Source organism: Salmo salar, chromosome ssa10 (genome assembly GCF_905237065.1).
Source record: "Salmo salar chromosome ssa10, Ssal_v3.1, whole genome shotgun sequence".
In the NCBI taxonomy this organism is placed as follows: domain Eukaryota; kingdom Metazoa; phylum Chordata; class Actinopteri; order Salmoniformes; family Salmonidae; genus Salmo; species Salmo salar.
The window spans coordinates 66,173,987-66,200,601 of record NC_059451.1 but is presented as its reverse complement, the minus strand read 5'-3'; the positions used below and the strand labels follow the sequence as shown (position 1 = coordinate 66,200,601).

General features: G+C 39.4%; 1 protein-coding gene across 1 annotated transcript in view; it reads right to left on the bottom strand.

The window, feature by feature from the left end:
* The window catches only part of b4galnt4a (beta-1,4-N-acetyl-galactosaminyl transferase 4a), a 497,908-nt gene that overhangs the window by 147,941 nt on the left and 323,352 nt on the right, over positions 1-26,615 (bottom strand). The window contains exon 7 of the mRNA XM_014123877.2: positions 4,476-4,543. Coding sequence (XP_013979352.2) covers positions 4,476-4,543 — 68 coding nt within the window. The remainder of the gene's footprint in view (positions 1-4,475; positions 4,544-26,615) is intronic.

Below are 26,615 nucleotides of genomic sequence, written 5' to 3'. Positions count from 1 at the left end.
TGACTATGCCTTTAAACAGCTTGGACAATTCCAGAAAATGATGTCATGGCTTTAGAATCTTCTGATAGGCTAATTTACATTATTTGAGTCAATTGAAGGTGTACCTGTGGATGTATTTCAAGGCATACCTTCAAACTCAGTGCCTCTTTGCTTGACATCATGGGAAAATCAAAAGAAATAAGCCAAGACCTCAGAAAAAGCATTGTAGACCTCCACAAGTCTGGTTCATCCTTGGGAGCATTTTCCAAATGCCTGAAGGTATCACGTTCATCTGTACAAACAATAGTACGCAAGTATAAACACCATGGGACCATGCAGCTGTCATACCGCTCAGGAAGGAGACGCGTTCTGTCTCCTAGAGATGAATGTACTTTGGTGCAAAAAGTGCAAATCAATCCCAGAACAACAGCAAAGGACCTTGTGAAGATGCTAGAGGAAACAGGTACAAAAGTATCTATATCCACAGTAAAACGAGTCCTATATCGACATAACCTGAAAGGCCACTCAGCAAGGAAGAAGCCACTGCTCCAAAACCGCCATAAAAAAGACCGACTACGGTTTGCAACTGCACATGGGGACAAAGATCATGCTTTTCGGAGAAATGTCCTCTGGTCTGATGAAACAAAAATAGAAATGTTTGGCCATAATGACCATCGTTATGTTTGGAGGAAAAAGGGGGAGGCTTGCAAGCCGAGGAACAACATCCCAACCGTGAAGCACGGGGGTGGCAGCATCATGTTGTAGGGGTGCTTTGCTGCAGGAGGGACTGGGCACTTCACAAAATAGATGGCATCATGACGATGGAAAATTATGTGGATATATTGAAGCAACATCTCAAGACATCAGTCAGGAAGTTAAAGCTTGGTCGCAACTGGGTCTTCCAAATGGACAATGACCCCAAGCATACTTCCAAAGTTGTGGCAAAATGGCTTAAGGACAACAAAGTCAAGGTATTGGAGTGGCCATCACAAAGCCCTGACCTCAATCCTATAGAACATTTGTGGGCAGAACTGAAAGTGTGTGCGAGCAAGGAGGACTACAAAATTGACTCAGTTACACCAGTTCTGTCAGGAGGAATGGGCTAAAATTCACCCAACTTATTGTGGGAAGCTTGTTAATCTCCACCCGGCACAGCCAGAAGAGGACCTGCCACCCCTCATGGCCTGGTTTTTTCCTAGGTTCTGGCCTTCCTAGGGAGTTTTTCCTAGCCACCGTGCTTCTACACCTGCATTGCTTGCTGTTTTGTGTTTTAGGCTGGGTTTCTGTACAGCACTTTGAGATATCAGCTAATGTAAGAAGGGCTTTATAAATACATTTGATTTGTGGAAGGCTACCTGTGACGTTTGACCCAAGTTAAACAATTTAAAGGCAATGCTACCAAATACTAATTGAGTGTATGTAAACGTCTGACCCACTGGGAATGTGATGAAAGAAATAAAAGCTGAAATAAATTATTCTCTCTACCATTATTCTGACATTTCACATTCTCAAAATAAAGTGCTGATCCTAACTGACCTAAAACAGGTAATTTTTACTCGGATTAAATGTCAGGAATTGGGAAAAACTGAGTTTAAAAAAATCTTTGGTTAAGGTGTATGTAAAATTTCGACTTCAACTATATATGTATGTATGTATGTATGTATGTATGTATGTATGTATGTATGTATGTATGTATGTATGTATGTATGTATGTATGGGAGGCAGCCAAATACACTTCACTGTGCTGTGTAAAGACAAATTTACAGGGGTGAGACAATTAATCGTAATTTATCTTAATGTTCTTTTGTTGTTTGCAGGTATACTATCCTTCTTATTGATTGATTGAAGGCATGTCATCCAGCGAAGGCAGCAGCGCAGTCATCAACTACATACACCATTTCTTCATCAACTACGGAGTTGGGGAAACACGTGTGGACCTGAATTGTGATTACTGCAGTGGCCAAAACAATAACAAGTTTGTGCTCTGGTACTGTGCCTGGCGAACCATGCACAAGCTCCATCACAGGCTGGACCTTCACTTCCTGATCACAGGCCACACCAAGTTTACCACCGACCTCATCAAGCGGCCCTCCAGAAAGACCAGAGTGAACACTTTGTCTGAGATTGCTGGTGTTATGAAGGACAGCACTGTGACAGGGGTCAACATCCCACAGCTGGTTGGACTAGAGGATGGAACGGTGCTGGTGGAAAGCTATGGCTGGCAACAACACCTAACTCCGTACTTCAGGCCTCTGCCACAGATCAAGCAATACCAGCACTTCAGGTGAATGTCATTTTCATTGTATGAGGTTATTCTTCTTATCTAAACTCGGGAGGGGAATTGATGTTGTGCAAGGTTGTAATGTACTCTACATTTTTTTTGTTATGTCCTGTTTTACAGCTTCGATGCTCTGGAGCCTGGTGTTGTTGTCGCCAAGGAGTGTTCGGACTCAGTCGGGATCAGGTTTCAGCTGCTGCGCAACGCTGACATCCTTCCTCCCATAGATGGTCTGCCTGTACAAGCACCACCTGGACTGGACACAGCTAGACAAACTTATGTTTTTGAGAAGATCAAGGAGTTTTGCGATGAAGAGGCTATGGACATCACATGCCCTGCACCAAAGTCAAGGGCAGGAGAGAAACAGGCTCTCTGAATATAGAGTCCCTTGTTCATGCGTGGTTAGGACGGACCAGTCATCAGCACTATCTGCAGTTCCTCTATTCAAATGACTTTTTTTAAATCCTGGTGCTCAGCCACTACCTCTGATTGTATGCATATAACTACCTCGTCTATCACTGATATCATTATTAAAATTGTTCTTGTACATAGTGTCAATATAAAAAATAAAAAATAAATATATATATATATATATATATACAGTATCTACTTCTGATATTGCTACTATGCAAGTAACCATTTGGCTGTACCGTTTGCACCTTCTGTAGAGACCCATCCACTTAGCAAGACTTATTAATATTCATTTTATATATCAATATTTTTCTATGTGTAGTCGAAACATGATTTTGTAACGTACCACAAAAATATCATGTGACCGTATCAAGTGTTCCCCTACATAAATATATGGCGCATTCATCTGTACATGTGCACCTCACGCAGGTTTCAACTCAGGATGCATGGCCTTAACTTATGTATGGTACACTATGTGACAGGGGTGTGTGTAACCGTATATAAAGTATGCTAATGTATGGTGTGAAGGCATTTGGGCAGTGGTGTAAAATACTTCAGTAAAAATACTTTAAAGTACTACTTAAGTATTTGTGGGGGGTATCTGTACATAACTTTGACTTCACTACATCCTGAAAAAAAAAAAATGTACTTTTTACTCCATACATTTTCCCTAACACCCAAAATGTTTTACTAAAATTGGTCCGTCTGATTTAATATAAAGAATTTGAAATGATGTATACTTTTACTTTTGATACTTAAGTACATTTTAGCAATTTCATTTACTTTTGGTACTTAAGTATTTTTAAAACCAAATACTTTCAGATTTTTACTCAAGTAGTATTTTACTGGGTGACTTTTACTTGAGTCATTTTCTATTAAGGTATCTTTACTTTTACTCAAGTATGACAATTTAGTACTTCTTCCACCACTGGATGTGGCTGGGGGTTATAGCATTTCTTTCATATGACCCATCAATTTAGACAAGTGTGTCTGGGTAAGCATTTTTTACATTTTAGTCATTTAGCAGACGCTCTTATCCAGAGCGACTTACAGTAGTGAATGCATCCATTTCATGCATTTTTGGGTCTCTGTTCACAAACACAAACAGACTCCACAGAGCCCCAGGACAGCAACACAATTAGACACAACCAAATCACAAGAAAACAAAAATATAATTACTTGACAAACTGGAAAGAATTAACAAATAAAACAGGGCAAACTAGAATTCTATTTCACCCGAAATAGACAGTACACAGTGGCAGAATACCTGATCACTGTGACTGATCCAAAATTAAGGAAAGCTTTGGACTATGTACAGACTCAGAAAAGGGCAACCATTGAAGATCAAACACCATTGTAAATACAACCCATATTTATGTTTATTTATTTGACATTTTGTACCTTATTTGCACATTGTTACAACACTGTATATAGACATAATATGACATTTGAAATGTCTTTATTCTTTTGGAACTATTGTGAGTGTAATTTGTATTTTTCATTTTGTATTGTTTATTTCACTTTTGTTTATCTATTTCACTTGCTTTGTTTAATGTAAACATATGATTCCCATTCCAATAAAGCCCCTTAAATTGAAATGTAATTGAATTGAGAGGCTCATTGTCCTGATTAGCTATGTTTGGTGTTGTTATTGTTGGGGCTGTTATTGTTGACAGCTTAGACTTCCAAGTTCACTCTGCATGGTCTGCATCAGATGCAACAAATTGTTGGTGAAAACTATGCTGCTTTCCGCTTTTCTGTGTATCCCTCTGTGTGTGTGCATGTGTGTGTTGTCACAGGTACTTACTGCACAGACTTTGAGGACTGGGACCTGAACTTGCTGAACTCCCCTGGAGCAGTCCACTCAGTCCCCAGCTGTAACACACAGGAGAGAAAGATTAGAGAGTGTGAGAGAGGGGAAGGAAAGAAAGGCAGGAGAAAGATAGAGGGAGAGAGACAGATAGGAGGGAAGGAAAGAGAGACGTAGAGCGAGGGAGAGGAAAGAGGTATACAAAAAATAAAGAAGAAAACAATCGAGCAAGCATGTGAGAGAGACATAAAAACATGAACGTAATATACTTGGTAGAACATTGAGTATACAAAGCATTAAGAACCAGTGCTCTTTCCATGACATGACTGACCAGGTGAATCCAGGTAAAAGCTATAAACCTTTTTCGATGTCACTTGTTAAATCCACTTCAATCAGTGGTTCCTCCTTTAAAAGTTGCATCATACTGCGGCACACCTTGCGGGCTGCCGCAGCATTCTGTGGTACATCATTTAATCGTCAGCCATTTTTTCTGTTAATGCAAGTTAGTGCTAGTTTGACCACCAGAGGGCATCTTTGAGGACCATTCGATAGTCTTCCATATTGCAGGCACGCGGGAGACTGGGGTTCAATTCTCCTACCGGAAGGAAGGAGTAGGCTGTCCTTGTAAATAATAATTTGTTCTTAACTGATTCCATATGTGTTATTTCATAGTTGTGATGTCTTCACTATTATTCCACAATGTAGAAAATAGTAAAAATATAGAAAAATCCTAGAATAAGTAGGTGTGCCCAAACTTTTGACTGGTACTTGCTTAATTAATTTGATTCATATTATGGTGTTTCTATTCCATGAAAAATGAAAATCCTTCTGGGTTTCTGTTAGGATGGAATGGAAAATATGGCGCTGTACAACGTGACGGTTGGCAGTACAGTACCGGGCTATTTAGCTAAAGAATCCCTGTGTCGTGCAGACGGGAGACCGGGGTTCAATCTCCCGATGGGGAGGAAGGAGTAGGCTGTCCTTGTAAATAAGAATTTGTTCTTAACTGATTTCATAGTTGTGATGTCTTCACTACAGGAATTATTATTACTAAAGAGATGCTTTACATTGAAATAGAGATGTAGTAGTCCCAGAGTTAATGATCCAAGGTCAGTTTTGCATTTCACCTCCTGATGATTATGATGACTGACCATGTTAGAATAAATAAAACAAAGCTTAATATTACGATTTCTGTAATTTGAATTTGGTGCTCTGCAATTTCACCGGATGTTGGCCAGGTGGGACAGTAGCGTCCCAATGATCCATAAGAAGTTTTAATCATGCTATCTCTCTATCCTTCTGTCTCTCGTCTGCAGGTATGTTTTGATATGAGAGAGGAAGCCAGTCCCGTCATCGCCACCTTACCCGCTCTTAAGATAACCTTTGGGCCGACTGGGAGTCCAAGTCTGGTTAGGAGACACCGCAAGAGACACTATGTAATTGTCATAAACTGAGAGAATATTAGGGTAGCACTGTAATTCATTAGTTCATATGCTGTCTTCCCTGCTCCTCTGTTTAACCTCTTTCCTTTTCTGTCTTCTACACCTCCCTCCCCACCTTCTCTTTCAAACTCTGTTTTTATAATGCATACCATATGTGCATTGAAGTACAGATTGAACTTGTATTTATAATATAACCTGTTAGGGCTAGGGGGCAGTATTTACACCGCCGGATAAAAAACGTACCCGATTTAATCTGGTTACCACTCCTACCCAGTAACTAGAATATGCATATACTTATTACATATGGATAGAAAACACCCTAAAGTTTCTAAAACTGTTTGAATGGTGTCTGTGAGTATAACAGAACTCATTTGGCAGGCAAAAAAACTGAGGTTTCATGCAGGAAGTGGCCTGTCTGACAAGGTGTCGTTCTTCTTGTCTCTGTTTATTGAAGAGTGAGGACCTTAGCTGTCCCGTGACACTTCCTACGGCTGCCATAGGGTCTCGGAAGGCGGTAAAAAGCTGAATCGTGGCTTTGCAGGCTCTGGCTGAAAAAAAGTAGCGCGTTTGGGTAGTGGCTGGTTACAGTACTGTGAGACTCAGGCTCGTGCCCGCGTCGACCAAAAGCTTTGTTTACTTTCCTCTGTTTAGCTAAATGGACATTCCCGGTCGGAATATTATTGCTTTTTTACGAGAAAAATGGCATAAAAATCGATTTTAAACAGCGGTTGACATGCTTCGAAGTACGGTAATGGAATAATTAGATTTTTTTTGTCATGAATTGCGCCATGCGCGCGACCCTGATTTACCATTTCAGATAGTGTCTGGGACGCACGAACAAAACGCCGCTATTCGGATATAACGATGGATTATTTTGGACCAAACCAACATTTGTTATTGAAGTAGCAGTCCTGGGAGTGCATTCTGACGAAGACAACAAAAGGTAATCAAACTTTTATAATAGTAAACCTGATATTGGTGAGTGCTAAACTTGCCGGGTGTCTAAATATCTAGCCCGTGATGCCTGGGCTATGTACTTAGAATATTGCAAAATGTGCTTTCACCAAAAAGCTATTTTAAAATCGGACACATCGAGTGCATAGAGGAGTTCTGTATCTATAATTCTTAAAATAATTGTTATGCTTTTTGTGAACGTTTATCATGAGTAATTTAATAAATTGTTAGTGAATTCGCCGGAAGTTTGTGGGGGGTATGCTAGTTCTGAACGTCACATGCTAATGTAAAAAGCTGGTTTTTGATATAAATATGAACTTGATTGAACAAAACATGCATGTATTGTATAACATAATGTCCTAGGGTTGTCATCTGATGAAGATCATCAAAGGTTAGTGCTGCATTTAGCTGTCTTCTGGGTTTTGGTGACATTATATGCTAGCTTGAAAAATGGGTGTCTGATTATTTCTGGCTTGGTACTCTGCTGACATAATCTAATGTTTTGCTTTCGTTGTAAAGCCTTTTTGAAATCGGACAGTGTGGTTAGATTAACGAGAGTCTTGTCTTTAAATAGCTGTAAAATAGTCATATGTTTGAGAAATTGAAGTAATAGCATTTCAAAGGTTTTGAAAATCGCGCCACAGGATTCAACTGGCTGTTACGTAGGTGGGACGAATTCGTCCCGCCTAGCCCAGAGAGGATAACATTACAATTATAATATTTATAGTGCATGTATTATGTATTTATAATACCTGGATAATGAACTTTCAATAAAGTGTTTCACATTCTCCACTGGTTGAAATTAAGTATCTCATTGGAATACTACACATATCCTGTATCCTCAGATTAATTCAGATGAAGGGAGTTAGATATGCATAGGTGTATTTCTGTATATATGAATTACAAATCAGCCTTTACTTAAATCATGTTTCTAGTCTATTGCATTGTTACATTGTGTAATCATTGATGTCCCAGGAGCAGGAGTGGTAAACACTGTTGAAGTGTATAATTGTAATATATACTGTACATGCAGACACAGCATCATTCAAAGAATGGAGTTTGATACACCTGGTGTTAGACATGACTGAAAAATAATGTCTCACACAGATTCATACCTGAACCGCACCTTTATTTGCCAAGGAAGAATACATGATCAGTGAATATATTCAATGTACAGGCTACAATGTGGGGATCTCATGTGTGTTAATAACTACAGTACATGAATATAGGACTTGCATCCTTGGCACAATACAGTTATTATATTCTACTCAAGCCATAGGCTGCATTAATGCCATTCAGACTTGACGTCGATACAACAACTATGAAAGCTGAGGTTTATAGATTGGTATGAATATTAGTTCAGAACCTAAGGTTTTAGGGTCCATACACAGATGGGCTACATACTGTAGCTAGCTACACATCCATTGGCATACCTTAATTTTATCCTCCACTACACAATTAGCAAATAAATAGTTAGCTCGCTATGTTACTTCAGCTGTATTGCATGGCAAATTTAAGCAAGGCAAGCTAACATAATTGTATATTCAATTTGCAGTAAATGCTTTAGCTAGCTAGATTCTTTACATCCAGTATTTCACAAGACGTCAGCCTGGTTTGCTGGTTTTCTCAGGAGTCCCTAAAACATTAAACAACACAAATCAAAAATGCATACTCATGTCATAACACTAGCTAGCTAGCTGGCTAATGTTAGTTAGTCAGCTAACTTGCTAAATCGCAATTTTCGTAAATTAACTTTATGACAATAAAATATGCACATACGTTTGTCTCTTCATTAACTAACATATTCCTCTCAATTGTAAATGTTTTGCTTGACTCATGACGTTATAACTACTTACATTTGCTTCCTCCGTAATGTTTTGTCAGCCATCTTTGCTGAAGAAAGTCACCAGGGACGGGTGGCTCCCGTCAAATTCGTCATTGGAACCACTTGATATGATTGGTCATATAAAAACCTTGGGACCCAAATGTATGAGCGCTCTAACTCCCCCATGTGGTGGTCTGGAGTAATGAAGCCATGATGCTGGATACCTCTAAGTCCCGCGGTGTAAGCTCGCAACTTTTAAAGGAGGAACCACTGTATATCAGGGATGGGTAACTGGTGGCCCGCGGGGCACATGCACCCCCTCCCAGCCCTCCTTTGCCCTCAGAACAGCCTCAATTTGTCAGGGCATTAAAGCCTTCCACAGGGATACTGGCCCATGTTGTCTCCAATGCTTCCCACAGTTGTGTTGTATTATTATTCTCACACACACACACACACACACACACACACACACACACACACACACACACACACACACACACACACACACACACACACACACACACACACACACACACACACACACACACACACACACGCACAGACACAGTGATGGAGGAATGAAGTTGTATTATTCAAAGCACAGAGCTCTCTTAAGCTCCTCTCAAGCATTCACTCACTGCATCCCAAATGGAACTCTATTTCCTATATAGTGCACTACTTTTGACTAGGGCCCACACCTCTGTCTGTGTCCTTGACGGCTTAAACCTGATCGCCAGTCAGGGCTTGGCATCTTGAATGAAAAACTTCATTACAGGGCAGAGGATGAAGAATTGTGACGCTGGTACAACCAAGGTAAATGAATGGAAGAACAAACTGAAGGGATATGAGAATGTTTTCTGGCCACGTTTGGAGGACAGTGAACCGGCCAATATCAAAAATACTTTTCTATGCATGCATTTGTTATTGGGACCCCATTCACTCCCTATAAACCAGTAGGCTGTCACTACTAGCAGTAGATCTGTTATAAAATTGTTATAGCAATAGCATAATATTCATAATAGCAGTTACAGCATGTTGTTTTTTTTGCAATCCTCTCCACCAACTCTCACTAGCACTGTTATAAAATAGCATGTCATTAAATAGTAGTATATGCGCTAAGAGCCCATTCCCACCCTCCCACCTTCCCTCACCTTTAGCTCCTACTGTATGCTGCACCGCTGAGAGATGCATCTATTTTTTTAATTTTACCTTTATTTAACTAGGCAAGTCAGTTAAGATCAAATTCTTATTTACAATGATGGCCTACACTGGCCACGACGCTGGGCCAATCGGGCACGGCTCTGTGGGACTCCCAATCACGGCCGGTTGTGATACAACCTGGATTCAAACCAGGATGTCTGTAGTGATGCCTTTAGCACTGAGATGCAGTGCCTTAGACCGCTGCGCCACTCGGGAGCCAAATAAGAGAAGGAGTGTGATGGAGAATAGTAGAGAATACCACAGGGGATCACTTGTTCCTCCAGCATACTGACTAAATGATTTATTTTATTTATTTATTTAGGGGACAATGCACATTAATCAACGTCAATATTACAATAATGCAACATCCTTGTAAATGTAAAAAAAAAGATTGTGCCGGGGTTAGCCAAAAGCTCATTTGCCCCTGTAGTCGCAGGGCAGGTGAGGTCAATTACACAGCCACAATACAAATACTGACTAAAACAAAATAGAAATACATTACATCCAATAATATATCATTTTAACAACAACAACAACCCTATAATCAACTGTCGTATTACATATACAGGGGGAGACCAGGTGCTGCTGGAAGTGGTGTTGGAGGCCCAGTAGGAGGCACCCTAAAAAAATATATCCCAATGCCCCAGGGCAGTGATTGGGGACATTGCCCTGTGTAGAGTGCCGCCCTTCGGATTGGACGTTAAACGGGTGTCCTGACACTCTGTGGTCACTAAAGATCCCATGGCACTTATTGTAAGAGTAGGGGTGTTAACACTGGTGTCCTGGCAAAATTCCCACTCTGGCCATCATGGCACCTAATCGGCCCCAGTTTACAATTGGCTCATTCATCTCCTCTCCTCTGTAACTATTCCCCAGGTCGTTGCAGTAAATGAGAATGTGTTCTCATTTAAATAATGGTTAAATAAAAATAAAACACATGAGGAACCAGAGATAACTCATGTGTATAGATTTGAAGCCATGTTTTCTATTTACATTTACATTTACATTTACATAATTTAGCAGACGCTCTTATCCAGAGCGACTTACAAATTGGTGCATTCACCTTATGATATCCAGTGGAACAACCACTTTACAATAGTACATCTATATCTTTTTTTTGGGGGGGGGGGTTAGAAGGATTACTTTATCCTATCCCAGGTATTCCTTAAATTTAAATGTAAAAGCACAATAATCAGTGCAGCTTCTCAAGTCCATGGGCATTGCATTCCAGTATACTGTAGCTATAACAGAGAAGGCCGATTGACCGAATTTACTGAAAGGGAGATATACTGGGACAGAGAAGTGATTGTGATGAGAAAGAGAGAGAAACAAAGGAGAACAGAGGAGAGAGTGAGATGCAAGAGGAAAGAGAGGCAGACAGACAGAAAGAGTGCGACTGACAGAGCGACAGAGAGAGAAGTGAAAAAGAAAGGATGAGATTAAACAGATGAGAAATGAGAGATCGAGAGAGCCTCCCTGCCAGGAGCCTCTACGAGATGCCGGACTCATCAGGCTCCCCAGCGCCTCCTCTCTGCCCCGCAGTCGCATCCCAGCCCATTAATTTCCTCAACCAGCCGAGGAAACTAACTAGAACCCCTGCTGTTGCTGATCCGTAATGAAAGAATAAGGCCAGGATCACAGCGGGCTCAACTTTAATTGTTAGTGTTGGCATTCTCTCTGGTTTGGAAGCAGGGGAGGGCACATTGTGTGGTGTAGTAACCGATCCCCCCTTCTTAGTTCGTACACAGAGAGAGAGAGCTTATTTCTGGGCTGCTGTGTTGGTCTGACAAGAACACACATAGAGAAATACACAGAAACACACAGAAATAATTAACGCAGGCACACACACACACACACAGTATGAGACACGCACACGCACACACATACACACATGCAAACTCACACACACAATCTTCCTAGGAGGGATGTAGACTGTCTCTTCACACTCTCAGGAGCCTGTAGAACATGAGCTGTGGAGCTGCAGCTAGTACCACTGCATAAAATGACCTGTATCAAAGTGTGTCTGACAGTGTCATTTTGTCTTGACATCAAATGTTTCAGATCTAAATAGTGGAGTTTCGAAGTGTATCAGCTTGAAATGTGTCAGATTCTATGTCCGTTTCTGATAAATAGTGGCAGTGTTTGACACAATGAATCCAGGTGCTTGAATATATTCTGACACATTTGACACATTGTGTCTGACAGTTTACAGTAGTGTCAGTATTCCCTCAAAGTAACTTCATTGGCTATTGGTGAGATGGTGCGGAGGCTCCATCGGAGGGAACATCCAATGAAATCAAATCCAATTTTGAACTGTTAACATTGATGTGGTTATTTTTCAAGTGCAGTCTTAACCTCTATGGGCTAGGTGGGACGCTTGCGTCCCACCTACTCAACAGCCAGTGTAATCCCGTGGCGCGTTATTCAAATTCCTCAAAAATGCAAAAACTATAATTTTTCAAACATATGACTATTTTACACCATTTTAAAGACAAGACTCTCGTTAATCTAACCACACTGTCCGATTTCAAAAAGGCTTTACAACGAAAGCAAAACATTAGATTATGTCAGCAGAGTACCCAGCCAGAAAAAATCAGACACCCATTTTTCAAGCTATAATATAATGTCACATAAACCCAAACCACAGCTAAATGTAGCACTAACCTTTGATGATCTTCATCAGATGACAACCCTAGGACATTATGTTATACAATACATGCATGTTTTGTTCAATCAAGTTCATATTTATATCAAAAACCAGCTTTTTACATTAGCATGTGACTAGCATGTGACTAGCATTCCCACCGAACACTGCTGGTGAATTTACTAAATTACTCACGATAAACGTTCACAAAAAGCATAACAATTATTTTAAGAATTATAGATACAGAACTCCTCTATGCACTCGATATGTCCGATTTTAAAATAGCTTTTCGGTGAAAGCACATTTTGCAATATTCTCAGTAGATAGCCCGGCATCACAGGGCTAGCTATTTAGACACCCAGCAAGTTTAGCACTCAGCAAAGTCACATTTACTATAAGAAAAATGTTATTACCTTTGCTGTCTTCGTCAGAATTCACTCCCAGGACTTCTACTTCAATAACAAATGTTGGTTTGGTTCAAAATAATCCATAGTTATATCCAAACAGCGGCGTTTTGTTCGTGCGTTCAAGACACTATCCGAAAGGGTAAATAAGGGTGACGAGCATGGCGCAATCGTGACAAAAAAATTCTAAATATTCCATTACCGTACTTCGAAGCATGTCAACCGCTGTTTAAAATAAATTTTTATGCCATTTTTCTCATAAAAAAGCGATAATATTCCGACCGGGAATCTGCGTTTAGGTAAACAGACGAAAGAAAATAAAGCATGGGGTCGACTCGGGCACGCACCTAAGCCCATAGTACTCTGATCGGCCACTTGCCAAACGCGATAAAGTGTTTTGGCCAGAAGCTGCCTCGATATCGTTCAGCTTTTTCCCGGGCTCTGAGAGCCTATGGGAGCCGTAGGAAGTGTCACGTTATTGCAAAGATCCTCAGTCTTCAATAAAAAGAGCCAAGATGAAACACAACTTGTCAGACAGGCCACTTCCTGCATGGGATCTTCTCAGGTTTTGGCCTGTCATATGAGTTCTGTTATACTCACAGACACCATTCAAACAGTTTTAGAAACTTTAGGGTGTTTTCTATCCAAAGCCAAAAACGTATATGCATATTCTAGTTACTGGGCAGGAGTAGTAACCAGATTAAATCGGGTACGTTTTTTATCCGGCCGTGTCAATACTGCCCCCTAGCCCTAACAGGTTAAAGAAATGGCAAGGCTCTCCACAAGCAGTGAGTTGATTTCAACAAGAAAACTTTAATGGACCCAACAAAGTTGACGAAGGATTTCAATAAAGAGCCGGGGTAAGGGAACAATTCATACATTAGATCCAACGTCTGAATATCTAATGTTTGCTGTAAATTTAAATGATTTGCTATCCACCTGAATGAAGAGAGCTAGCTAGATAGCCAGCTGACTTTTGGCTAGCTACCAATTTAGATAATGTTAGCTAACATTGCTAACTAGCAGGGATGAATACAAATATTTTATAACTAACTAGCTAGCTAGCTAGCTTGTGTGTAAGAGCCAATTTATACTTGATCTGAAAATGTCGTCGGAGGCACCGTATAGATGGTGTAGGCGCCGTCTGGATGGTGTGAAGCAATTGCGGAGCTTCCGTAGACATGCAGAGGCCAAATTGAGCTCTGTACCACATCGCTGTGTGCCTCTCAAATTATTTTAACTATCTCTTCTCTTTTTAGTCAAAGATATGGCTACTAAATATGGCTACTAAACAGCAAGCTATAACATTACAACCAGCCACCTAAAGCTAGATTTACTAGCAAATGTTAGCACATGACTGAAGTTGGCTAGCTAGTTAACCTGGCACCTGCTAACTTGTTACTATGCGCCAGGCCTCCCATTGTATCTTTTTAGGGAATGTGTAACATCAGCAACTGTAAATAGTTTTACTAGCTAGCTATGTAACATCATTGATGAGCGTTGACATTGGTTATGATTATGACCATTGATGCATTTAAAAATCACAAAATTATAGGCATAGAACTCCAAACAGTTGTAAAAAGCAAGTATTGTCCATCCAGCAAGCTAGCTAGCAAAGTTTACTAGCTAACAGTGAGGAGAAACAATAATGCAACAATCTAACTGCTGTAAATATCTTAAACAGATAAGGTTGTTTTACTATGAAAAATACTATGGCTGTAGCTAGATACTGTCTTCCTTCCCTACCTACCTAGGTACATTTGTATGGTCTGGTCACTGTGCAAAGGTTGAGGGTTATGCCATATTTCTTTCTATTAGGCTAGATATTGTTCTAAATGTATTCTCTGTGCCTATGCACATGTATTCATGTTCAACTAGTCTACACACATGGAGTTATGCTGGCATATTTCAACTGTCGTTCAAACTGTGCAATGTATAATTTATTATATATTTCTGTCTTACATACAATACTGTGTGATGCCTGGGCTTCTTTCTGAAGTGGATTCTTGGAGAGAAAAATAATTCCTTGGCCTGCGTATGTCATTGTAGCAGAACTGTATACTGTGAACGGTATACTTTTCAATGGATTGGACATTATGCTAGATTTCAAGCAGAAGATGACTCAAAAGGAGATGAATGGCAGTTTGATTTTGAAAATATACCTCCCACAGCTGTAAAAGTGTTCCCTGAACTTACTGTATGTTTCTTTGGAATGGTACTTTCATCATGACCACCTCCCCCATCATCTGTTGATCACAAGTTCTCTTAGCTGCAGATTATTAAACCAGATAATGTGATTTATGCAAATGTGATATCCATTACTCTGAGTTACAGGATAGGTAATGTTTGGTGTAGCACATCATTTTTGACCAACCTTAACTTGGCGACGCAGTCTTGATTCGTGGAATCATGAATCTCATAAAATGTCTGTGTCCAGTTGCAGGGGGTCAGTTTGTATTTAGAAAACACTCAGATATTAAAAAAAAATACTTTATTAGCTCCATGAAGTAATCCAACAATGTGTATGGCGCCATCATGTATATTTCAAGTCTTCTCTCATTGATCGAGACAGGTGTCTGTCATCATGACATGCGGCACTTTGGGGTGGACACTCACTTGTCTCGATCAATGACAGAACAATTGAAATAGACAAGAAAGGAAAAGGGGATACCTAGTCAGCTGTACAATTGAAATGTGCCTTCTGCATTTAACCCGTTTGATTAAGGCAGCCCCCTGCACGTCTCTGAATCAGAGAGGTGAGGGGGGGCTGCCTTAATTGACATCATCAGCGCCCGGGGAAGAGTGGGTTAGCTGCCTTGCTCAGGGGCAGAACAACAGATTTTTACCTTGTCAGCTTAGTGATTCGATCCAGCAACCTTTCGGTTACTGTCCCAACGCTCCTACCCGCCAGGCTACCTGCCACCCCGTATATTGTTGGATTACTTCATTGAGCAAAACAATTGTTTATTTTAACTCTAAAGCATTTTTTTATTCAAACGGACGCCCTGCAACTGGACATGGACATTTTGAGACTCCTGTTTTGAGGAGAGGACAAAGACAGCATCGCCAAGCTTAGGCTGTGCTACACGAAACAGTACCTATTCTGTAACGCCCAGTAATGGACACCAAAAATCTTTGGTTCAATCACATTATCTGTAACAATCTGTAGCTACAGTTCTCTGCACTTTACTACACCTGAGACACACTAAGATGTACTGTTCATTCTGTTTTTTTTGGCATGTTACTTTTACAATATAACATTCTTGTTGAATACCCAGTTACCTTTTTGAGTTAGCCTTAAATATTGTACACTCCCCTGTATTTTAGATTTTGACAAATAAACATTCTTTGGATATATCTGAATGTCTAACATCTGTTTGATGCTACAGAGCCCTGGGAGATTATATAAATATCTTCTGTGAATGCATAAAGGCAGACACATTTTTAGGAGATTGATATACATATTTATTTCATGGTCCTTTATACAGCTTCGGTACACTGGCAATGGTTTTAGGCATGCTGGGCTGTGGAAGCAGAGTGCCTGTGGCGAATGGTATTGTCCTGTCTGCGGTGTAAGGCCAGTTTGGTAAGTCTGCTGGAAGTGGTGTAGGGCTCGTAGACCTTAACCACCAAGTGTTTGGACCTCTTGCAGAAGATTTGCTGGTACTGCATGTCTCCTGGAAATACATGGTCGTGTTGTTACCATTTTACAGTGCATTTGGAAAGTATTCAGACCCCTTGACTTTTTCCACATTTTGTTACGTTACAGCCTTATTGTAAAGTTGATTAAATATTTTTTCCTCATCAATCTACACACAATACCCCATAATGACAAAGCAAATTTGTTTTTTTGAAATTTTAGCAAATGTATTTTAAATAAAAAACAGATATCACATTTACATAAGTATTCAGACCCTTTACTCTGTACTTTATTGAAGCATCTTTGGCAGCGATTACAGCGTTGAGTCTTCTTGGGTACAGTGGTTCTTCCTTTAAAAGTTTTGAGCTTATGCTGTGACCATTAGTGGTAGATTGTGGCATTCTGTCATTGCACCACACTATCACAAGGGGGAGTTAGAACTCTGATCTATCGGTAGTCTAAACTGTGGCACAAATTGACTATCTTTTCGTAAATGAATGGAGGTGTTTTCAGTCTGATAGTCTTTAATAAATAAATGTTTTGACCAAGTTAATCTGCTAATGCTGTGTGTGTTCAATTATTTGTGACATTGTGGTTACAATGAAGAATGTAAATAAAATAAATCCTACTAATATTGAATAATCAGATGCGTGTTACAAGCTTTATTTTTCCTTATTTTATTTTTTACTCATTTATGTTCTCTCCAGCACCCACATCACTCACAGCCACATGGCCTTAAACTGCACCATTTTGTTTCTCTCTGTGGCCCACACGCACTTTAAACATTTGGATAATAAAGCATTTAAAGCATATTTAAGATAAAAGCCGCCTCTTAATGAGTTCCGAGATCCGATCTGTTATCCAACGATGATTATTACTAACCCTGCATTATAATGTTATCAAAGCCCCTTAGATATTCTCACAGACCAGATTTGCCCTAACGAAAAGTGCCCCTTAGATATTCATTTAGAATCCTCCAATCCTCTAAATTTTATTAGATCTCCAGTACAAGGATATTTTATTGATCTGCAAATATTTTCATTTAGAAGCCGCATCTTAATGAGTTCCGAGAGCCGTGTCATACCAATTATTATTGTATTATTCACTCATTAATAGCTTTGGATCAAAATAAATAAGTACCAACATTCTTTCTTCTAGTCTTTAATAAATAATATTTTGACTGTTTTGACCAAGTTAATCTGCTCATGTTGTGTGTGTTCTGTGTTTTGGATCAGAAAAAAATACTACTTTTACATTACCATGTAGTTTATCAATAAAATGGACTGGCAGGGGTGTGGACATACGCAACATACAGTGAGGGAAAAAAGTATTTGATCCCCTGCTGATTTTGTATGTTTGCCCACTGACAAAGAAATGATCAGTCTATAATTTTAATGGTAGGTTTATGTGAACAGTGAGAGACAGAATAACAACAAAAAAATCCAGAAAAACGCATGTCAATGTCACGGTTGTCGTCGGTCAGGACGTGACAGTCAAAAATGTTATAAAATGATTGCATTTTAATGAGGGAAATAAGTATTTGACCCCTCTGCAAAAAATGACGTAGTACTTGGTGGCAAAACCCTTGATGGCAATCACAGGGGCCAGACATTTCTTGTAGTTGGCCACCAGGTTTGCACACATCTCAGGAGGGATTTTGTCCCACTCCTCTTTGCAGATCTTCTCCAAGTCATTAAGGTTTCGAGGCTGACGTTTGGCAACTAGAACCTTCAGCTCCCTCCACAGATTTTCTATGGGATTAAGGTGTGGAGATTGGCTAGGCCACTCCAGGACCTTAATATGCTTCTTCTTGGGCCACTCCTTTGTTGCCTTGGCCGTGTTTTGGGTCATTGTCATGCTGGAATACCCATCCACAACCCATTTTCAATGCCCTGGCTGAGGGAAGGAGGTTCTCACCCAAGATTTGACGGTACATGGCCCCGTCCATCGTCCCTTTGATGCGGTGAAGTTGTCCTGTCACCTTAGCTGAAAAACACCCCCAAAGCATAATGTTTCCACCTCCATGTTTGACGGTGGGGATGGTGTTCTTGGGGTCATAGGCAGCATTCCTCCTCCTCCAAACACGGCGAGTTGAGTTGATGCCAAAGAGCTCCATTTTGGTCTCATCTGACCACAACACTGTCACCCAGTTGTCCTCTGAATCATTCAGATGTTCATTGGCAAACTTCAGACGGGCATGTATATGTGCTTTCTTGAGCAGGGGGACCTTGCGGGCGCTGCAGGATTTCAGTCCTTCACGGCGTAGTGTGTTACCAATTTTTTTCTTGGTGACTATGGTCCCAGCTGCCTTGAGATCATTGACAAGATCCTCCCGTGTAGTTCTGGGCTGATTGCTCACCGTTCGCATGATCATTGCAACTCCACGAGGTGAGATCTTGCATGGAGCCCCAGGCTGAGGGAGATTGACAGTTATTTTGTGTTTCTTCCATTTGCGAATAATCGCACCAACTGTTGTCACCTTCTCACCAAGCTGCTTGGCGATGGTCTTGTAACCCATTCCAGCCTTGTGTAGGTCTACAATCTTGTCCCTGACATCCTTGGAGAGCTCTTTGGTCTTGGCCATGGTGGAGAGTTTGGAATCTGATTGATTGATTGCTTCTGTGGACAGGTGTCTTTTATTCAGGTAACAAACTGAGATTAGGAGCACTCCCTTTAAGAGTGTGCTCCCCTAATCTCAGCTCGTTACCTGTATAAAAGACACCTGGGAGCCAGAAATCTTTCTGATTAAGAGGGGGTCAAATACTTATTTCCCTCAATAAAATGCAAATCAATTTATAACATTTTTGACTTGCGTTTTTCTGGATTTTTTTGTTGTTATTCTGTCTCTCACTGTTCAAATAAACCTACCATTAAAAGTATAGACTTATCATTTCTTGGTCAGTGGGCAAACTTACAAAATCAGCAGGGGATCAAATACTTTTTTCCCTCACTGTACATATCCCGAAAGAAAGAAATTATCTCACTCCAATAAATTTTAATAGAAAGTTAGCAAAAATAGTTAAGATCTTCTACCATGGAAAGTAAAACACCTGTCTATTTGATTAATTTGATTAACTCTTTAGTCATATCAAAGTTTACCCATTTCCTTATGGTTTTGCCTACACCTAGCGACCTGTTTAAAATATATGAGCATTAATATTCCATTTTATTTGGAATGGCAAGCCAGACAAAATTAAAAGGGCCTATTTATAAAATGAATATGAATTCGGAGGGCAGAAATTAGAAATAAGAAATTACTTCATCAATTGGAACCTTTACCAAGTGGAAGGGGGGAAAAGTAAGGAACTTGTCTGTCGGCCCTTCATTAAAGACCAAAAATGGTTAAAGAAAATTTGATAAATAAAAATACATACCAGATTAATTTAAGGACCAAAAAAATTACAGCTATGCCATATAGATTGCAAAATAGTTGGGAAGAAATGTCCGATGTACCGATTCCATGGCACATGTTTTATGAATTGACACCCAATTTCTGTTCCTCCTGAAAGCTCTAATATTTAAAAAAGTAAAATGCATTATCTCCATCGCCCACACACACTTTAAACATTTGGATAATAAAGCATTTAAAGGCTGACATTGGTTGATTTTAATACTTCTGACAGCCAAAATTCTAACTCCACCCATAACTTTAGGACATTTAAACATTCCCAGAAGGCATGGATTATTATAACCTACTGCAGGCCTGAAACCTATGGGTGCAAACAACGTTTCCATGATGAGCTATTAGCAGGACAATAGACTCTTTACAAAAGGATAGCTCAGCTAGGTGTGAAAAAAATCCCCCCAACTTGCAAATTATTAAGTACTCCAAAGTTTTACATTTCTAACTAGAAACATCATGCAACCGCAAAATGTCGGGTAAAGCATATACTGTACAGTATTTCTTCATCAACATCTTTATGCTTTCGTTAATAAAATAATGATAAAAATACTTTCAAAATGCAGATGTTTATTTCAACTATCAGCAGGACAATACTCTTGCCGAGTTTAGGGACTTTAAATATATTAATGGATCCATAACGAATTACTATGGGAATACATTTCACTGAATGACATAGCATGGGGACTGGTCTTGATAAATCAATCAGATTTTTATTTGGAAATGTTAGGATTATTTTGCTCTTCACTATCACAATATTAAAAACATTCAAATGTATTCATGAATTAAATTGCTTTAGGCAACATGTTGCGGTTCATCTGATGAAGGTGCACATGGGCCTATTTATATAATGAATCTAAAATTCGGAGGGCAGAAATGATTAAATATTAAAGCATTAGACCTCTCACTAAAGGCATCAGTCATACGAAAGTTACACTTAAATCCAAACTGGTTCTCCAGCAAATTAGTAAGAATGTCTCACCCCATGTTCAAGAATGGCCTTTTCCCCTATGTTCAGATTACAATCGCTCATTTTCAGTTATTTGAAAAGGAAATCATCTACAAAATATCATAATTTGTTTAACAATCCATAGAAAGTTGGTTGGAATTTCTGTTTAATCCACCAGAAAAGACAGATCAAATAATCCAACAAATATTGTTGTTAAACTCAAATATACTAATTGATAAAAAAACTTTATTTTTGATAACATAAAAAAAAAGGTATAATCTTTGTAAATTATATCATAAATAGGACTGGTGGAGTTATGTCACACATGCAGCTAACACAAATATATGTAAATGTCTGCTCTACCCAAAATTACAACCTTGCGGCATTACCACAAAAATGGAAGAGGCAAGTGGAAGGGGGAAAAAGTAAGGAACTTGTCTTTTGGCCCTGGAGGCTATTAGCAGGACAATAGACACGATGTGGTCCCAAAAACACCTTTCTGACATAAGGTTCAGCATATCTCTTGATGATGTCATTGAATGTCTCGCCAGCTTTGATCCATGCCTTGGCCTGCAGCACACACATTTCTTTGTTTATCAGATTAATTATTGGGTCGAAGCTACAGAACAGTACAAAACAAGAGAACACACATGGTTAATGTTCTGAATTATATATATGTCACGTCCTGACCAGTAAAAGGGGTTATTTGTCATTGTAGTATGGTCAGGGCGTGGCAGGGGGTGTTTGTTTTGGGCGTTTTGATGTTTTTGGGGTTTTGTTCTTTGTTTTATATTTCTATGTTTATTCTAGTTCTATGTTGGTTTTTGGCAATGACCTCCAATTAGAGGCAGCTGGTTGTTGTTGTCTCTAATTGGAGGCCATATTTAGTTGTGTTCGTTTCACTTGTGTTTTGTGGGTGGTTGCTTTCTGTATAGTTGGGTTACCTTACAGAACTGTTGGTTGTCGTTTATTGTTTTCGTTTAAGTGTTCACTTTAGTAAGTAAATAAAGAAGATGATCACTAGACCGTTATGACAATATATATATATAAAATAAAATGTCTTACAGAGCCTTTCCATAAGTCCATTCAAATTTTTTCAACTGTCTTCTGACTGTGATTAGAGCGATGTTGATGTTGTGCCATGATGCAAGCAGATTACAGATTGCCTTTGCGATCGCTCATCATCTTCAACCATCAGTGAGTCGATGGCTTGAATAGTCTCGCTTGAAATGGAATACAATGTAACAATGTGCAGCATATAGTAAAGACCAGTAGTCGATTTATTTAAGCATTATGTTTTGCATCATTAGGCCTACTTTACAATATTGTAGGCTACTGTACCTGTTCATTTTCCTGGGCTTTTGTGTTAGGCATAACACAGGAAAATAGCACTGTCCGTGACCACAATCCCCAAGTCTAACCGTATTTTACCGACATGTTTAATTATTCAAGGCTCCTTTCTCTTCTGTGTGCTGGAGTTCTTTTAAGACTACAAAAGAAGCCATGCACCCTTGATGGGCTATCAGCAGGACAATAGACTCTTACTGAGTGCACCATATGCACTGTTTTCTAACCACATCTGGATGGATCCATAACAAATTACTATGGGAATAAATATCACTGAATGACAGAAATATTGGAATAAAGTAGGCTAATGAAGGCAACAAATTGTTGCTTACTGGCACACCCAAAGTCATCCAATTGTTATAATAGGATTTGAAGCAATAGTCTACCCGCGTGTGGTCAAATATTTCAGCACCGTTTCACGCTGCTCTGAGACAAGCAGAATATTTGCCTAATGAAAACTATAACTACCTTCAGCATGGGCTCCCACATAGATTACCGTAAATTCCGGACTATAAACTGCAACTTTTTTCCCACGCTTTGAACCTCGCGGCTTAAACAATGGCTAATATATGGATTTTTCCCGCTTTCAATTTCTTTTTCTCCAAAAAAACACATTTTATGACGTGCTCAGTTATTTGGTGGCATGAAGCTTTCATTAGACCAATGAAATTGCCGAACGGATTAAGGTCAAACAGTGACGAGAGCGACAATGAAAACGATCCAATATCGGATGAAGCAATTCTGAGGCTATTCAAGTCCGACACCGAAGGACAGTGGTTTCAGTGCACAGGAGGAGGAAGATAGTGACCGATGACTTTCTTGGTAGGCTACTGTTTACTGCAAAATTTTTTTTTTTGCTACAAGCCGTGTTTCGTTAAAGCCTATTTATTTTTGTTACAAGGCGTGTTTTGTTAAAGCCTATTTATTTTTGTTACAAGCCGTGTTTCGTTAAAGCCTGTGTAAAGTTCATTTGTTTCAATGTACCGGTAGGCACCTGCGGCTTATAGACATGTGCGGCTTATTTATGTTCAAAATAAATAAAAAATGTATTCAGTGGGTGCGGCTTATATTCAGGTGCGCTCAATAGTCCGGAAATTACGGTATTTGATTTCTCTCTTGATAAATGAGGCATTGAGCTCAACAACAACAAAATTTCTAAATGGAATTCAAGTAATTGAACAGACATCGGTCAATTAGTTTTTTTTTATATCCCTGGAGAGGTACGTGCATGTGCGTTGACAACTCTTCTGGTCTTCTGGTAGAAAGTAATGCACACATACGCTCTGTAATAGTTGTCCTCTGTTTTATTTTTTCCTCTGTTTCTCCTCTTTAGGATAAAGGGGTTGCAAGATGGCTGGTCCAGTTAGGCTGAGAATCGTCTTTAGATGAGACCATGACTCCAGAAAATGAACCCTTGTGTCAGGAAGTCTGTGGATGAACTATGCCTTGAGATAAAGAACATATTGGGACTGAGAGAGAACTTCAGGCTCCAGTACAAGGATGTTGAATTTGGAAACAAATACATGAATCTGACATCTACAACTGAAACTGAAGTTAAAAGTACTTTGAAAGTTATATACTTACCCAGTGAGGACACTAGCTCTGGCATACCAGTAACCCCGCACAGTGGGGCCCCCAGCTTTTGCATCCTAGTAGCACCATTCAGTGTGAATTAAACTTTCTTATCTCAAAGCTGAAATAATACATTCTTGAAGGCATGACAGAGGAAATAATCAAGTACACAGCATACCCAAATGATTCCCAATTAGAAGAGGTGGCTGAAGCCTTAACAAAGACCCACCATTGGGTATGCGAGTTCATGTTGGGTACCCTCGTTCCAATACGTTATAAAAGAGAATGCATTCGTCCACCTTGAATATTATTCATGTTCTGGTTAAAAAAGGCCCTAATGATTTATGCTATACAACGTTTGACATGTTTGAACGAACGTAAATATATTTTTTCCCCTCGTTCATGAAGTGAAGTCCGGCGGGCTTAGATCATGTGCTAACAAGACGGAGATTTTTGGACATAAATGATGAGCTTTTTTGAACAAAACTACATTCGTTATGGACCTGTGATACCTGGAAGTGACATCTGATGAAGAGAATCAAAGGTAATGGATTATTTACATAGTATTTTCGATTTTAGATCTCCCCAACATGACGGCTAGTCTGTATCGCAACGCGTATTTTTCTGGGCGCAGTGCTCAGATTATTGCAAAGTGTGATTTCCCAGTAAGGTTATTTTTAAATCTGGCAAGTTGATTGCGTTCAAGAGATGTAAATCTATAATTCTTTAAATGACAATATAATATTTTACCAATGTTTTCCAATTTTAATTATTTAATTTGTGGTGCTGACTTGACTGCCGGTTATTGGAGGGAAACGATTTCCTCAACATCAATGCCATAGTAAAACGCTGTTTTTGGATATAAATATGAACTTGATAGAACTAAAAATGCATGTATTGTCTAACATAATGTCCTAGGAGTGTCATCTGATGGAGATTGTAAAAGGTTAGTGCATCATTTTAGCTGGTTTTATGGTTTTGGTGACCCTGTCTTTGAATTGACAAAACATTACACACAACTCTTGTAAATGTACTGTCCTAACATACTCTAAATTTATGCTTTCGCCGTAAAACCTTTTTGAAATCGTAAAACGTGGTTAGATTAAGGAGATGTTTAAAATAGTTGTATGTTTGAAAAATTTGAATTTTGACATTTATTTGGATTCAAATTTGCCGCTCTTGAAATGCACCTGCTGTTGATGGAGTGCACCACGGGTGGGACGCTTGCGTCCCACCTAGCCCATAGAGGTTAAATGACTGACATATACCCATTGATTCATTATCCTAGAGTTGAATGACCAAAAGCACCTTCTTGTGGACCCATGGGTGGGATTTTATTAATGTTGTTCATAATTTTGTAATTAATAAACTTTTGTTTTTACAACGAAAATCCGGGCTCCCAGCCAGCCAAATCACCAGTTGAGATCTTTATCAGCCTCTCTCCCCTCCAACACAGGGCCATAAATCGTCAGCTGTCAGCAGGGCCATAAATCACCAGCTGCCTGCCCCTACTCAGTCTCCCTCACATATAAAAAGTGCACCAAAACCGAGAACCTCAACTCTGACAACTCCTTTTTCAATACACAAACAAAATGACCAACTTTAAAACTTGAATAAAAAAATCCATATTATATATTATCCCTGCTCACATGTCAGCCATTGAAACCCATGTACATCCGGTTTGATCACAACAATACATTTCCCAGTAAACCACCAATAAGCCACTCTCTGTTTATGATCTATGCATAGCCACTTTACCTCTACAGACATGCACATATTACCTCCATTACCTGGACTAACCGATGCCCCAACACATTGACTCTGTACCGGTACCCCCTGAATATAGCCTCATTACTGTTATTTTATTGTTGCTCTTTAATTATTTGTTATTTTTCTATTTTCTTATTTTTTTCATTTTTATTTTTATTTATTGTTTCTTCAGTTTATTTTGTAAATACTTTCTTAACACTTATTTTTTCTTAACTGCATTGTTGGTTAAGGACTTGTAGGTAAGCATTTCACTGTAAGGTTGTTCACCTGTTGTATTCGGGCGCATGTGACAAATAACATTTGATTTTTATTTGATAATCATTTCAGATGTACTAGAAAATATGTCCTCATTCCCATAATGCAAAATGGCTAATGTGTTGATGTTTTGGCTACACAGAAATTGATTTCTGGAAAAGATGCACAAATATTTTGCGCAGCATCTATGCACATTTGGTTTAGTCTTTCAGCTTTCCCAAGATGTATAACTTGTCCTATTCGGTTGAAGTATTACAACATAGCATGTATGCGTGGCCCTCCCTTTGCAGTGAATTACAATGTGTCTCTCAGACAACATAGTGTTGTACACGGCTTGTATGCAAGGAACACATGACCTACTAGCACACTGCGCTTTTGTATCGATCTGGTAAACAATTGGATAAGTCTTTGTCATTTAACAGCATCACCTTCAGTCTATCCTGATGGTATTTGAGTCACATATACATAGCCAGCACTGTCCATGCTTGGACCTCAACATGGCTAGTTGTTATTCAGCACGTGGACTTGCTTTGGTGGCAGACACATTCGAGCACGCAAGAGATGGCCTTATTGCTGCTGGACATTACTTGTAAGTAGAAACATTGCGTATTTGTATTGATTATTGGTGTTATTGTTATAGCTAGAATGTGTAGTTATTTTTATAATGTTAGTTACATAGTGTGACGAGCGTTCAGGTTTCATTGAACGCCATTGTAGCCTGTGTAGCCAGTAGCT